Source organism: Augochlora pura, chromosome 10 (genome assembly GCF_028453695.1).
Source record: "Augochlora pura isolate Apur16 chromosome 10, APUR_v2.2.1, whole genome shotgun sequence".
NCBI classification, from domain to species: Eukaryota; Metazoa; Arthropoda; class Insecta; order Hymenoptera; family Halictidae; genus Augochlora; species Augochlora pura.
The window spans coordinates 28693498-28709509 of record NC_135781.1 but is presented as its reverse complement, the minus strand read 5'-3'; the positions used below and the strand labels follow the sequence as shown (position 1 = coordinate 28709509).

General features: G+C 50.1%; 1 protein-coding gene across 1 annotated transcript in view; it reads right to left on the bottom strand.

Moving 5' to 3' along the window:
- Positions 1 to 15978, bottom strand: part of Ft (cadherin-related tumor suppressor fat) — a 124080-nt gene extending 108102 nt beyond the window's left edge. The window contains exon 1 of the mRNA XM_078192135.1: positions 10816 to 15978. Coding sequence (XP_078048261.1) covers positions 10816 to 15978 — 5163 coding nt within the window. The remainder of the gene's footprint in view (positions 1 to 10815) is intronic.
- Positions 15979 to 16012: the final 34 nt, after the last annotated feature.

Genomic DNA, 16012 nt, shown 5'->3' with positions numbered 1-16012 from the left:
TGCAAGGAACAGAAACTGGGAATGTCTAAATGTCTGTATCCCGGTAACGATTTTAACAAGCTGAAGTTAATGCACGGACGTTTGCAAACACTTTTCTGCTGCTTTAAATGGCACCTACGTGCTTTTTCTCATAAACGCTTATGGATGAAACTAAGGAAATGAAGACATAGTAATCATTTACTAGTGAATGGTCGTTTGTAAATTCAGAGACTAGTTACATGAGCCTGGCGACGTTAATTGTTTACGATAATCGAGCTCATCAATGAATACTCCGCGATGCGATAAAAATCGACTCCTCGAAGAAGCGCATGGATTTTCGTTTAACAAGCATCCGAGAAGCGGCACGGGCCTGTATAATATTTATTATTAAGACATATTAAATCTTGCATAAGACCGTCGCGAAGCACGAACACTTTCTCGGCGCTAACTATGCAAGAATGTCTATAAATCGACGTTCCAGTCACACTAAATTGTTACCTGTCAATAAAGCGTACATTAACTGAAAGTTCGACATTTTTTCCGGCCGATAAACGTCTCAATATTTCCACCTGCTGTTCGAGACCGCTAATTGAGAGGCTGGGATTTCTTCGGCCGGCGCGCGGGCAGTTCTCAAGAAAACTCTTCATTAACCAGCTCGGCGCATTCGTTTATGTAACGTCGTTTTCGATAAGCTTTCAAATATCGGCGAACTTGAGGCTAATTGCCGTCGGTTCGACGACTCGGGCAGGGTTTCCAAACGTTTAATTAATCGCGGACGATATAATGGCGGTTTTCTTCGTCGATAACGCAAGGGTTCCGATCGGCATTGGCGCAATCGCGAAGATATCGGCGATGGTGGAAACCGCGACGATGAGAGCCGCCCGATTCCAGTTTTCTCGCGATTACGTGATTGTAATTAGCGCCGGGCAGATACGGCGAGCGCGTGTTGATCGCCTCCCAGTCAGAAATCATCGATCCGCGCGCGCGAAAACGGCGGCTCGTCCGACGAGGAGTACATTGATAAGTGTGCTTCGTGCCCGAAGGTGTATACGTACTATTTACTCGCAGACGGAAGCAACCGGCGAGCCTCGGAATTCTGTTTCCCAGTTAATTATTTCGATACGATCTCCCGTAATTTCTCCGTTTACAAGGCCTCTGTTCCGAGCGAGCGTTCCAAGCGGATCGGAAGTCGGACCGATCCGCGCAACAACCGTTTAATGCATCACTGGCGCGCAACTCTTATCATTCGTTTCGAATCGCGAGCGCGAGCGAAACAAAAAAATAATAAAGAACAGGGTTATTAACGCTAATATACTCGTTCGTCGGCGTGCAGGCGTCTGGTTCGCGTCGGCCGGCCGCCATCGCGAGCCGCGACGCAGAGAAACTAGTCGGGCGAGAGACCGTTCATTTTCCACTCCCGTCTCGACGTTGTTACAACTCCCCGTATATCTCGTCGCGCTCCGGCTTCGATTTGACATGATCAACTTCGTCACGGACTTTATCATTATGATTAGCCCGCGAAATTACTATTCTCCGAGCTGATTGCGAAATTCGAAAAATACATAGAAACGAACGGTTGGCTTTAGTAATCTGTGGTAAGTGGAAAAATTGTAAATGCAGGAAGTCCGCGCTCTAATTACGATGTTAAACAAAACATCCTTTTTCTAGATTGAACGAAAAACTGTTCGATGCATTGGAAAACGTTACAATTACATTCTCAAACCCATCCTGTGCGTTATACTCGCTCTTAAATTTTACACATACGATTTACGTAAGTGCACGAGGTTTTTCTTAAATTTCGGCAAATCGAAAATTGACTCGATACGATCACCTTCTCACAAAATCACGGTATATTTTCCCACCGACATTCTTCACACGTTTGCTCGTCTTCTCGGACGTGAACAGGATCGGTTAACTAGTGCGCGATCAAGTCATTCAATAATTTTTGCGAGCTAGTTCAGGCAAAACCGATCGACCGTCTCGCCGCATCATCATTATGCACGGCTCACGTTTTGCTTTTCTCGGCGCCGAAGCGGGGAGAGGGGGGCGGGGACAGGCTGCTGTTGTTGCAACAACAAATTCTAGCCGGGACTCCGAAAAAGTTTCCGGTACACGAAGACCGGCGATCGGCCGGCTGCATTCTGCGGTCGGGAACGGTACCCGCGAGGCGTTCGACATATTTCCCATACAGTTTCCGTTAAATAATCGGGTTCAATGAATCATTTATGTAACGCTGGTACGCGAGAAATTTTAAACGCGGCGCAATGCGGGCGGGCGAGGCGCGAAGGAGGAGGAAAACCGCGATACAACACGATGTTGTGTACAGTCGGTCCAGTTCGGTACACGGTGAAATCATATTTATATCCTCGCCCCGATACGAAACGATCGCGTGAGGATTTCGGTCGAATTCGAACAGGAAATTGAATTTCTTCGTCGACTTGAATTCGATGCGTTGTCGTGTCGGAAAATCTCGGCGACTACTTTTCTATCCGCCTCGACTCGACGTTACCAAATTTCCTAGAAAATGATTATTAGAAGACTGGATTTTCATACATTTATGCGAGTGTTTAAAAAGCTACCAAATGTCCGTATTAACAAACATTGATTATGTTACTATTCTACGACCGCTTTAGAAATAAATTCTATGCATGAACGCGATAAAAAACAATTTTTTACTATTATCTTCGTGTGTAGCAAGTGGGTGTAGTTATCTGAGTTTACTTGGATAATCTCTCGTAATCTGTGGACAAAATCAGTACTTCTCGATGCAAGGAGTATTTGCACGTTCGATGAAGATCGATGCAGCCGGCGACGCGGTCCGCGATTGATATGTTTGTAGCTTTTGTTTCAAAAACTTCTGGATGGCCGGCGTCCATCAGTCTTGTCAGCCGGCGATAGTTTACAAGCGTTAAAAGCCAGCCATTTCATTTTTCGACGCAACACAATCGATCGAATAAGGCGTGATCGCCGTTATTATTATTCGGACAGATGGATTTCTTGGACGGTGAGGATCGAATCCGCGGCGGCTTTGTGGCGAACCGGTGAATCGCATTGAGTAACACGTAGGACTTTGAAAGGAGGAGAAATATTCTAATTAGAGCCGGCTTATTATTCAATTAGGGGCGACGCACATTGTCGGCGACGGCGCACGAACTAAGCCCGGTGTAATTACCTGTAAAGCAATTAATCATTTGTAAACACCGTAAAAGTCCTCGACAACAATGAAAGACAACGGGGGAGACACAGAGAGAGAGAGAGAGAGATTAATGAAGAAAAATGTGAAAGCACGGGATCGATTCAAGGTCCGATTTCGACGATCGGAACCCTTCATCGATCAAACAACGACATCAAATTACGGCGATTAAGGGGATCTTTTTTTTGGAGGGGGGGGGGGGGAGAGTTTTCGATATGCTACAAAAAAGTCTTCAGTAAGAATTCGTAATAGTTTTAAAATTAGTAATTGCAGAAACGTTTTTTTGCGGTTGATGGCAAAAATGAGCAGGTATAATTCCAGACAGTGAAGAGATTGAAAGAGGCGAAGTAGGTTGATATATTAATTCGAATTTGTCAAAAGTTTTAAGAAAAAAATCTTATGCATGGTTTCTGCGTTTTGCAATTGATACAGACAGTTTTTATTCTGCATAAAAATCTGTAATCGAGATATAATTAGAATGAAAGTTCTGCACCAATCAACTTGATTACTGTGTCTTCGCGAAGTATCCTATCATCGTTTCAAGTGACAATGAAGACAATAGTATAGATACTTTTCAACGTGAAAATATATTATAGCAGATATAAATGTATATTATATTATATTTTATTACAATAAACATCAATGAAAATTAAATTAATGTTTTCGACTCTAGCTAAATTATTACAAGACAGCACGCGAAATTTTAGTCTACCGCAGGCAGAAACCGGCAACGACGCTTAAAAGCGAACCGAAAAAATTTCTCACAATTCGCGGGAATAGTAAAACGAACATTTAAGCGCAGCTTAAAATTAGCCGGCAACAGTTGTCGTAACCGAAGAAACACCGCCAAAGCAATCAATACTTCGGATCGGCAGAAACAAATTCGCAACCGGCTACCGTCGCCGTGTATTTAATCCGGCGTGTTTTATTTAAATTATGGATTTGCCCATCGGCCGGCCGTGCAGAATCCATGCAAAAGCGTGGAACGAATCACGATTTCATCGAGGCGGAAAGGGGACCGTGAGACGGGCCGAGACGCGTCGATCTCTCGCCCGGGGCCAATTTGCCGCGTATTATTTACCATTAATTGTTCTCGTATCATTAGCCGTCCCCGCTGCGGACGGAACGCGGCCGTAATTATTACAGCATCGCGTTAATAACACCCGTGTTACGAATACAAGTTGCGAACGGGAGTTTAATGGCGGTAATTAAGTGAGTTAAAGTCGCGCGCGCGCGCGCTCGCTCGCTCGCTCTCTTCGCCGGCTAAACGAAATTGAATAACCCGCGTGCGCGCGCGCCGAGGGTTGGAAACCGATCGGCCACCGAAACGAACCCTAATTTTCTTTTCCTCGGAACCCGGCCGGCCCGAGAGAGGGAACCCTTTCGTCACCGTTCGCGCGGGACACGAGCACTAATGGAATCGGTCAACGCCGAACGACGATCGTGGGCGACCGAAAAGCTGAAAGCAGGTGAAACGACATTGGCTGCTGGAAACGGGGGGACCAAAGTCTGTTAATTTTCTTCCCGGGAAACGATGCAAATACAATTACGCGGTGGTATGGTCTAATTGACGGGAGGAGAGTGACCCGGCCTGAACAGTTTCGGAATGTTGACCTGTTAATGTACGTTGGTTACCGACGGTGTTTGCGCTGCTTCTTCGTTTGCCGTTATTGAACTGTGCATCTACGGGTGTATCGATTAACCTGTGTTGGCCGAGGTGGGACAAAATATTTCGACGAATCGTTTTAAGGAAATGAAACATCGAAGAAGTAGGTTGTGAGTCCTGATCGACTTCGCAGAGATTCTTTTTGAAATCCAGGTAAACTGGATACTTGAATTCGATAAGGAAATAAACGAATCTGGATAAAGCACCTTGTATAATCACTTTAGGAAAGTCATCGTTTCCCGAGCATTCGAAGGATTAAATTGAGCCTGGAAGATTTTTAAGCAATTATGCGCAATGTCTCTGTTAGAAACGAAGTGATCCACAGAAGTGCAGCTGAACGAGATCGATTTCATTCGCAATGTTTTTACAATGAATTAGAACGAAGTTCCCAGTCGATATAGTTAATTGATGAAAATGTCTAATTGCGCGCAATTAGTTCGATCCTAATCAAATTGAATTAAGTTGAATATACCTCATCTGTATGCATGACCACATTTATGAGCACAGTGCACAGTTATGACATTTATAGAGTACTATAATCGCGTTTATACTAGGCGAAGGTGTAGGATAAGTAACACGTGTTTCATTGATCATTAAAATATCTAGTTATTCTAATTAAGTGTCGAATCCAAGTCAACGCAGGACTACACAGACTAATATTACTGTCAATCAGACTCGAGGCTCGCCCGGCTTCTATTAATCAGCTGATCGATTACCCTATAACTCATTTTCTAATGGTATCGACATTCCCAGTGATCTTTTATTGTCGCTTAAACGTTCGTTACAGCCAGTCGAATAAATCGACGAGAACACAACGATTGCAGTGCCTGGCTGAATGCTATTTTGCCTTTTAATCGTTTTCCAAATAATCACGTACTTCAACGAATCGTACAATGTGTAATTGTTTTACAACAGCTGCAATTATTTTTCCTAGCATTTTATCTCTCATGTTTCACAAGGCTGTCTAAATACATAATTATTATTATTTTTATTATTGTTATTACTATTGTCGTTATTACTTTATTATTGCCACCCTTCTCGCCTCCGTCCCATCTTTGCCATTATTATTATTATTATTATTATTATCGGTTACTGGTTTTTGTTTCTTCTTTTATTGCTATTTAATTCATAATCGTTATCATTATTGTGTTTTACTTCCCATTTTTTTAAACAGTATTTCTTTCTTCCCCCGTTCACCTAACAAGAAATGTGTTTATTGTTATTATAATTATTATTATCTTCTAATGATGTACAGTTTTCTATTACATCGTTAAAACTGTCTGTATACTCATTTCCGTAACTGTATCGCAAATACTTTTATTTATCGTTTAAGTGTTACGTCAACGAAACGAGAATTGACAAACCTAAGGGCACAGTCAACTACTCGGACATTTTTCTACTCTCTTCGCGTGGCACTCGTAACATTCTAAGCCAGTGAAATAATATTTACAAATTCCAAGATGTTCGGAAGGCCGACGGTTCGGGATCCGAAGCGCCGAGCAGGACACCGCGTCAGGATTAAAATCGTCTTCGGGCTCGATCGAATGACACACCGGACCAATCTCCCCACCCGACAAATCGATGTCGATGACCCGATCCATTCGTCGGACTTTCCAATCGAGGGATCTGTTCCGATGCAAATCGAATTACGCCGTCGATGGAATGTTCTAATTGAGTGGGGGCGAGGAGGAAGGGGGAGGGGAGGGGGGAGGGGGTTGGGTTGGAGGGTCCAACGGCTCGGGCACGCGGGATGGATAAGGAATGGCGGGGGACGGGGAAGGTTAAACAAAAATGCCAGGCGATCCGAGACGACATCGGTACGAATATATCCCCCGGCTTTCATCCCCGTGGCCCGGCAAAAAGTCGATGATACGAAGTCGATGGCCGAACGTAGAAAAAGATGAAGCGGGCGGAGGGGGCCGGAGGCAGCCGAACGAAGAGAAAGAGAGAGAGAGGCCAGGCTGCGCGAGGATCGAGAGAAATCGAGAGAGAAAGAGAGAGAGAAGGGTCGGACACAAAAACGTCCGAACCGGAGAGTCGGTTCCCGAACAGAGTCACAGATCCCACACCGAACGATAAAGGTCCGGGCTAACAGAGACGACGAGAACGAAGAGACCGGGGGACAGACGGAAGAAACGGAACGAAACGGAACGAGAGAATAGTAGTAGACGAAGACGAACAGGAGAAGAAGCTGAGAGCCGGCAGAAACGACCGGTAAAAGAGATAGAGAGAGAGAGAGAGAGAGAGAGGAAGAGGTATGGGGGAGAAGGATGGACAGGGAATGTTCAGAAATGAAGCAGCAGTCGCGCCGGGGGTAGAGATGGACCGACTTTTACCTACGTCCGGGCTGTTTGTATGCGTTCGTCCGAGATCAAGTTTTTCTCGAGTTCTGAATCTCCGGCAGCGCGGCAGCGGCCTCGGCAGCCCCGACTCGAATCCAACTTGATTTCCTGGCACGCGGTTCATCTTGTCGTTTATTCTCTCCCACTCCGTGAGCCACGTCTCTCCTACCCTCTCTCCTGTCCAGCACCCACCGACCCCTTCCTTGCGTCTCTCTTTCTCTCTTTATCCCCTTCGATGTTGCTCAATCATCCCCGCCTAGGGGTCGAAAACTACGCGACCGAAAGCAACTGCGGAACCTCGATTATCCAAACTAATCACGGAGACGCGGGTGGATTGCAAAACATTTTAGGCGAGTACAGTCTCGTTAGATTCTGTTCTGGGACAGGATGATTTAATTAGAGATAGGTGATATATTTATTATCTATACTCGTACAAGCGTGAAAGAAAAGATCGGATCGTAGAGAACAAAGATGGAGAGTTCGTTCATATTTTCGTGGAAAATATTGTGAAAGCAACGTGCACGAAGAAGAATGAACAATGTTAGCATCTTTCACAAGGAATGCTACTCTCGTTGCTTAACGATACTCGATAACGAGACTCGTGACATAAGAGGAACAAATAAATCACGAAGAGTTCACATCAGAACTGAAATCTTCCGATAAAATTGCAACATGGCGAGGCTCGGCTAGAAGCAAAAACGAAAGAAAGTTGACTCTCTGCACTGACAAATCTGTGAAAGAGAATATCAGAAAAGAATGTAAAGAACGAATTAAACCAAAAGACACCTAATTAAAGAAGAGCGAAAGCAGAAAGAGGAACGAAGAATATTAGCAGCTTGGTACTAAGAAAGAATGTCATTTCCTTTAATATGCATTAATGCGCCAGTAAAGTAAATACGTGTTTCCTTTAACAACTAAGGAAATCCTAATTATCGTAAAGGAAATAATCAGCGATAATAAAGCATAAAATATAAAATGCACGGATACTAATTTCTACCTAATTGCAGACCGCAATTAGATCGCTACAGAGACACTTTACCACATCGATAGTAGTTGAGAATACGTGTCACCTAGAAACGAGCAGTTTTTCTGTAGGAAAAAATGTTCCGCGCGGAGAGTGTAGTCGGTGTTCCGGGAGGAAGCGAGGCCACGAGGCTAATTTTCAGTGAGAAATGTCGTATCGGAAGAGAGGGAGACAGCTTGATTCCCCCTCTGCCTCGGAGATATCTTAATGGACCGAGGAAAGTGGTCCCGAGACGCGACCACCTTGCTTTCCATCCTATCGTTCGCATTTCTTTGTTCCTTTCTCGGTGTTCAATGGCCGATCGACCGGTGTTTATCGGTGCCCCGATGCTTCTACCGGGCTCTGGGAATCGTTCGGATGATCACCGATTCGCCAAATATCCGAAGTGGAATGATAAATCCGATGGTCTTCCGAGATGGTCGCCTCCTGATCGGCTCGCTGATTGCGGGCGCTCGCGTCGCGTTTAGGAAACGCTGTTTCTTCGTCGTGGGACCGTTTCTACCCGATCTACTGGGTGGATCGGAAATCATCGCGTGAACCGACCCCATCAAATTCCGCCACCCGAGGCATCTCATTAAGGATCGCTCTTTCGCTGATACTTCCGCTCACTAATGTTTGACGTTCGATACATTTTGACTATACTATTTGGTCGCCTGCGATACCAAGTCAATTCGTACGATATTTTTCTACGAAGCATGTAAATTACTGTAATTATATTGTCAAAACTTTTATCAGAATATCAGAGTATGTATCCTTCTTAGATAATTATTTGTCTTTTTGACGAGGGTATTCGTCATGAAGAAGAGATGGGAATATTTTGTCTTGCGACGAGTACAGTCGACAAAGACAGCTGATTTTGAAGGCACTCGAGTAAGTTGTCGTACAATATAGAGTCAAATGACCTGGAACAAATCATTTTTCCGCAAGAACGGTGACACTTTCGCCCGTAACCGGCATTTCGCTGGGAACCGTAAACGCGGCACTGTCGCGGTGCCACCGGCGATCGGCGGATCATCTTGCGCGCTCAGATGACGGTGTCTCCGAAAGCAGCAATTAAAAGCGAGCCTCTTTACGTACCTCGCGTCGAGCACGTAATTTATAACGTCGAGGGCTGGTTTCCTAGTAATCGAGCACCCTGTATGTTCACGCTCATCCCGATTCCCAACGGCAGATTCTCGATCGTGGATCACTAATTACGCTCGGGCCATTGTTGGGAAACGCGGATTCCCAGCGAAACGAATTATCGCGTCAGGCCGTAAGACGGGAAGCTCGCGCATCACGCGACCCGGCCGGGGATTAATAAATCCATTCGGACGCGTTCCGCTCGTGACAAACGAGCCCCGCGAATTGGTATCCGCACGACTCGATACGGCGAGGCGAGGCGAGGCGAGCACGGCTCGCGCGCTCCGCGGCCGATTCCGCGTGCCTCCGAGCCGATCTTTCTCGAAAGCGGCTGGAAACGGTGGAGATTCCAGCGGGGTACTTTCGGCCGGGAACGTTAAACGACCGGTATTATTTATGGCGATGGAATTTCCACCGGGGAACGTTTGCTTTCGCAACGATCGGGTATCAAGAGTGGCCCGTAAAATACAACTCCGGCTCTCTCGCGGAGAAGTTTCGAGAGAGGCTCGCGCGCGGTGTGGTGGTAAATACGGTGTAATCGAGGCGATTATTCTAACAATCTTCGTCGATCTTCACCCGTTCGATTCACCCCGGGTGTTACCCGGCCCGAACGCATCGTAATAAAAGCATCGAACACCGTTTCCTCTCCGACGATCTTCAAGACCCCGGGACCGCGATAGTCGAACGCTATTTATAGATTTCAATTTAATCCGATTTCACAATGATTTCGCGGATACCGAGAATTAATGTACTGCGATCGACCCAACCACCCCGAGACTGTCTATTGATTCCTCATTATCCCCTTCCGATATTCCAATGGGACAAACGCTTCCCTTTAAAGTCGATAACATCGCACGTGTAAGTCGTTTCTGAACGAAACATTACCGATCCGTTTGAAAGTTCGTATCGATGCTAATCTATTATATTTTTCTAAGGTCACTAGAATCAGCAGAAGCTAGTAACGTTGAAAAGGTAGCCGATGTCAAGTTTCCCTTTCAATTTTAATTGAAGCAAGAGAGTGGCAATAAGCTAATTAAGAAGAGGCTAATAGATCTTTCTAATGCCATAAATTAAAACTGTACACGTGGCAAATTAAAATATTTAATCCACCCCCTCCCCTCACCAGTACTCTCCTGATAATCTTCAAGTACTCGTTCAACCCTTACATCGTAACTAAAAGTTGCTATAGTTATACATGTACGCGGTACAATAACAATAAGCATGTCCTCGACAAAAGTATTAAAACCAAAACTGTGCGGTACAGTATGCGCTATCAATGATCGTCTCGGTCAACCCCGAAAGTATGCAGCCCGTGCTGTCCGAGACAAAGGCTAGCCGGAGGTCCTGCGATTTCCATCCGCGAGGAAGAAGGGGCACAAAGGACGAATCCGGCGGTGTTGCAAAAACCGGCGAATGACTTTCAGAACGGAGAGACGGGACGATCATTAATATCGCCGTGGATGATCAATCAAAGAACGTTGGGACTTACTTTGGTGGACGTCGTACTGGGCCTGGTACCACCAACACTGATCGCGTACAGCTCCACCTCGTACCACTGGATTCCAGTTTCCCTGTCGAGCGCGGCGGCCGTCGACAGCATACCTGTCTTCGTGTCGACGTCGAACAATCTGTCGACCTGCGGACCACCGCTACCAGCGGTCACGTTCGTCACGTAATATTCGAGATCGATGTTGGATCTGCTGCTGCGAGCGGTCACCCTGAGGATGTCGGTGCCGATCTGTTCGTTCTCGTCTACGCTGCCTTCGATCTGTCCGCGGTGTTCCCAGACCAGTTGGTTCTCGCCGGCGTCGTCCCCGGGGACTATAATGGTCAGATAGGTCTCCGTCCACCTTCTGTCGGCTTGCACGGCCTCGTCGGTGGCTCTGACGCCGACCTGGTACTTGGACACTTTCTCCAGGCTGCTCTTCAGCGACCTGGAGAACCGCATGGTCAAAAGACCCGTGTTCCTATGAATACGGAACATGTCGGAGTAGTTGACGTTGGATCGCAGGAGTTCGTAGGTCAGCTTGCCGTTCGTGCTCGAGTCCAGATCTTTGGCTACCAACTGGCACACCACGACCTCCCCTTGGTAATGAAGACCTTGCAGCGGCATCACCACCGCGGACATGCTAACGAAGATCGGATCGTTGTCGTTGATGTCCTCCACTATCACGGTCACTAGCTTCTCCGCGGATAGTCTGGCGCTGGGCGGCTGAGCTTTATCCGTAGCTACCACCACCAGCTTGTACGTGTCCACTTCCTCCCGATCGATCGGCAGCAACGTGTGAATCACCGCCGTGGACGGATTTATATCGAACCGTCTCACTTGGTCCTCCGGATCCTGGCTAGCGATGGAGTAAGTGACCTCGCCGTTCTCGCCGGAGTCGGGGTCCTCCGCGGTGATCGTGACAATCGGCGTGCGCACGGGGATACCCTCGCGGATCTGCCTGGCGATCGCGGTGTTCGGGAACACCGGCGGATTGTCGTTCGCGTCGATCACCTCGACGAGCAGCGTCGTCACCGAGCTCAGCCTCGGATGACCACCGTCGCTGCAGCTCACGTGCAACGTGTACCTCTCCAGCTCCTCGTAATCCAACGGTTTGCGCAGGTACAATGTACCGGTCAGCGGGTCTATGTAGAAGGTGTCCCGCTTGTTGCCGGCCGATATGGCGAAGGTCAACTCGCTGTTGGGTCCCAGGTCGTTGTCCGTTGCTTTGAACCGGAGCAGCTCCGTATTGGTCGGCGTGGTCTCCAAAACGGAGATCTTCGACTTGTTGTCCACGAACTGCGGTTGGTTGTCGTTCTCGTCGAGCACCTCGATGTGCACCGTCGTGTTGGAGGACAGCCGCGTCTCCAAGCCGGCGTCGTGCGCCACCACGGTGAGGACGTAGTGGTCGGACGTTTCTCTGTCGAGCTCTTTCGTCAGGGATATCTGACCGGTGGCTTCGTCGATAGCAAAGTGCCCGTGCTGGTTCCCGTCTTCCAACGAGTAGAACACGTCCCCGTTCAAACCCTCGTCAGCGTCCGTTGTGTACACTCGGAGCAGCTGGGTGCCGGTGGCGGCACCCTCGTTCACCTGCACCCTGTACGGCATCCTCTGAAACTGGGGAATGTTGTCGTTCACGTCGGTGATGTAGATGACGACCTTGACCCGGTCCCGAAGCCTGTTCACCCCGTTGTCGGTGACGGTCGCCTCCAACGTAACGTAACTGCTGCCGGTGTTGCTGACCAGCAGCTCCCTATCGAACACCCTGAGGGACTTGATGAAGCCGTTCCTAGGATCGACGACGAAGTCCTGCTGACTGGCCGGCAAAGAGAACATCAAGTCGGCGTTGCGACCGACGTCGCGATCGGTGGCCAACAATTTGCCGACGAAGGTGTCGGGTGGCTCGTTCTCGCGAAGATGAAAGATGAAGCTGGAATTGGTGAACTCTGGAGCATTGTCGTTCTCGTCGATGATGTGCACGACTACTGGCACCACGGAGCTTCTGGCAGGACTAGCCTGATCGGTGGCAGTCACTTCCAACGCGTAATAGTCCTGCTCCTCTCGATCAAGGACGTTCTTCACGTACAACTGGCCGTCGGGAAAAATCCCGAACCTGGCCTCGGCGTTCCCATCGGTGACGCTGTAGAGGACGCGACCGTTAGCGCCGAGATCGGCATCGGTGGCGGTCAGGGAGAAGAATCGGTCGTTGACCGGCGTCGACTCCGGCAGAGAGGTCTCGTAGCTGGTCAGCTTGAAGACCGGCGTGTGGTCGTTCACGTCCTCGATCGTCACCCTGATCTGATGCTGCGCGGATAGCGACTGGTTTCCTGAATCGGTTGCGGTCACCTCCAGCTGCAGCACCGTGCCCGGCGGAGCTCTGATCGGTCTGTTCAAGTAGATGATTCCCAGGTTCTCGGCAACCCGAAACTGTTCACCGGGATTGTGCGTCAAGGAGTAAGCGATCCTGGCATTAGCACCGGCGTCCCGGTCCCTGGCGCGAGCCAGACACACCTCCTGTCCCACGGCTGCATTCTCCTTGAGGAACACCTCGTCCCCTATCTCGCCCTTGGGGAACCTGGGCGGGTTGTCGTTCACATCGAGCACGACGACGTTCGCGGAGGTCTGCCCGTAAGCGAAGCCAGCTCTCGCGGACAATTGCAGGCTGTAGTAGGCCACCTCCTCGCGGTCCAAACACCCAGACGTGGTGATCGTGCCGGTGTTCTCGTCGATCTCGAAGTTGCCCTTGGGATCGCCGTACACGATCGCGTACGAGACCTTCGCGGCGACGTATTGCGTCACCTGGACAGTGCCCACTTCTCTGCGGACGAACAGGTTCGTCACGGAGTCGCACTTGCCCCTGTCTTCGGCGATGCGCAGCTCGTAGCCGTTGTACGTTTTGAATTCCAGCAGCTCCAGGTCCTCTTTTCGAATGATCTCGACGATGGCGTTTCTGGCCGCGGTTTTATCGCCGGTGTCCTTCGCCGATATCTCCAGCTCGTACAGAGTCTTGTGCGCCGCCCTCATCGAGCCCTGAAGAGAGATCTCGCCGGTGCGCTCGTCCACGGTGAACAATCCCTCGCCGCCGGATTCCAAGGAGTATCTCACCTGCGCGTTCTCCCTGGCGTCGGCATCGGTCGCCGTCACCTTGCCCACCGTGGTTCCTGGCGGGGCGCCTTCCGGTATGGGCATCAAGTACCTCCACGGGTAAAAAACTGGCGCATTGTCGTTCACGTCCTCGAGAGTCAACACCACGGTCGCCGTGGACGACTGTGGCGGCGTGCCTTGATCCTTCGCGATTACCAGGATCCTGTACTCCGCGGTGGTCTCTCTGTCGAGGGGGATCTTCGTGGTCAACTGGCCGGTCAGGCCGTCCAGGGCAAACGTTTTCGGGTAGTCCCTGGACACGCTGGAGTGAAAGCTGTAAGCGACGCTGCCGTTCGTCCCTTGATCGTTGTCCACCGCGGTCAGAGTCGCCACCAGGCTCTGCGGCGGCGTGTTCTCCGACAAGGTGACCTCGACGACGCTCTGCGAGAAACCGGGTGCCTCGTCGTTCTCGTCGAGGATCGTCACCTTGAGATGCGTCCAGACGTATTTCGGGTTCGGTCCGCCGTCCCTGGCGGACACGCGCAGCTCGATGCTGCCCTGGACCTCTCTGTCGAGAGTGGCGACCGTGGTGACCAGTCCGGTATCCTGATCGATGGCGAACCAGCCTTGCTCGTTGCCCGAGTCGAAACCATAATAAATCCTGGCGTTGAGGCCCGAGTCCGCGTCGGTCGCCGAGATACTGGCAACGAAGCTGCCGGTCGGTGATAGCTCCGAGAGCACCGCCGAGTACTCGCTCTGCTGGAAGACCGGTTCGTGGTCGTTCACATCGTTCACGTGGATTACCAGATAGGCGGTCGCGGATCTCGGTGGCGTGCCTTTATCGGTCGCCACCACGGTCAGATTGTATTTCGGGATCTCCTCGCGGTCCAGCCGGCCGTTCACGTGGACGATGTCGAAGCTCTGGGTGTTGTCCAGCCGGAAGTGGCCGAGCTCGTTGCCGGCCCGGATCTCGACCGTTGTCTCGCCGTTGAGACCCTCGTCGTTGTCGATCACGGCGACCGCCGCGACGATCGAGTCTATAGCCGCGTTCTCGTCGACGGTCGCGTAGCCGGGTGTCGCCGGGAAATAACTAAACTTGATCTCGGGATCGTGATCGTTCGCGTCCAATAGATTCACCGTTACATAGGTACGACCGTCTTGCCGAGGCGAGCCGTGGTCCCGGGCGAACACCGTTATCACGCAGCTCTTTGGGCAGCCGCCACCCGGACGCGCGCCGATCGTGCAGCTCTGCTGCGGACAGTCCAGCGGCTCGACGGTGGTGATGGTGCCAGTCTCCGGATCTATGGTAAACTGGCGCTCGGAGTCCGGCAGATAGTACGTCAGCTTCGAGTTGTCCTCGGAGTCCTTGTCGGTCGCGTGCACCGTCAACACTTTGGTGCCGGCCGGCGCACTCTCGTTCAACGCGACCATGTAATCACTCTGCTGAAATATCGGCGGATTGTCGTTCACGTCCAGCACGGTCACGTTCACCAGCAAGTAACCTAGCCTGGCCGGCCTGCCTCTGTCCCTCGCGCAAACGTTCAACGAGTAATACTCGACCTGCTCCCGATCCAGTTTACCGGTGGTCTCCAAGTGTAGATAAGAGGTCTCGCCGGTACGGTTGCCGGTCACCTCCAGCCGAAACTTTCCATCGGTGTTCCCGTCCACGATGAAGTAGTCATCGACGACCCCGTTCTCGGGCGTGTCCCTGTCCGTCGCGGTGTCCAGCAGCAGCTTCGTTCCGACCACAGCCGATTCTGAGAAGCTGACCGCTATGCTGGACTCCGGGAACTCGGGATCGTTATCGTTGATGTCCAACACGAGGATCCTGACCTCGATCGGGTACGTCGGCTGGCTGGACAACACGACCAGGTCGAACCTGTCGCTGCTCAACGCCTCCCTGTCCAAAACCTTCGCCGTGCGAATCGCGCCGGTCCTCGGATCCAAAACGAACTCCTGGGGCGGCTCGTTAAACCGATAAGTGAAGCCCGACATCTTCGGTATCACGCCGACCATTGTGTCCTTCGGCTCGCCCTCCCTGACCTGCAGCAAAACACTGGTGTCCGCCGCTCTGCTCTGCATCGCTAGGCCCATCATAGCGCTGTCCTGCGGCAGC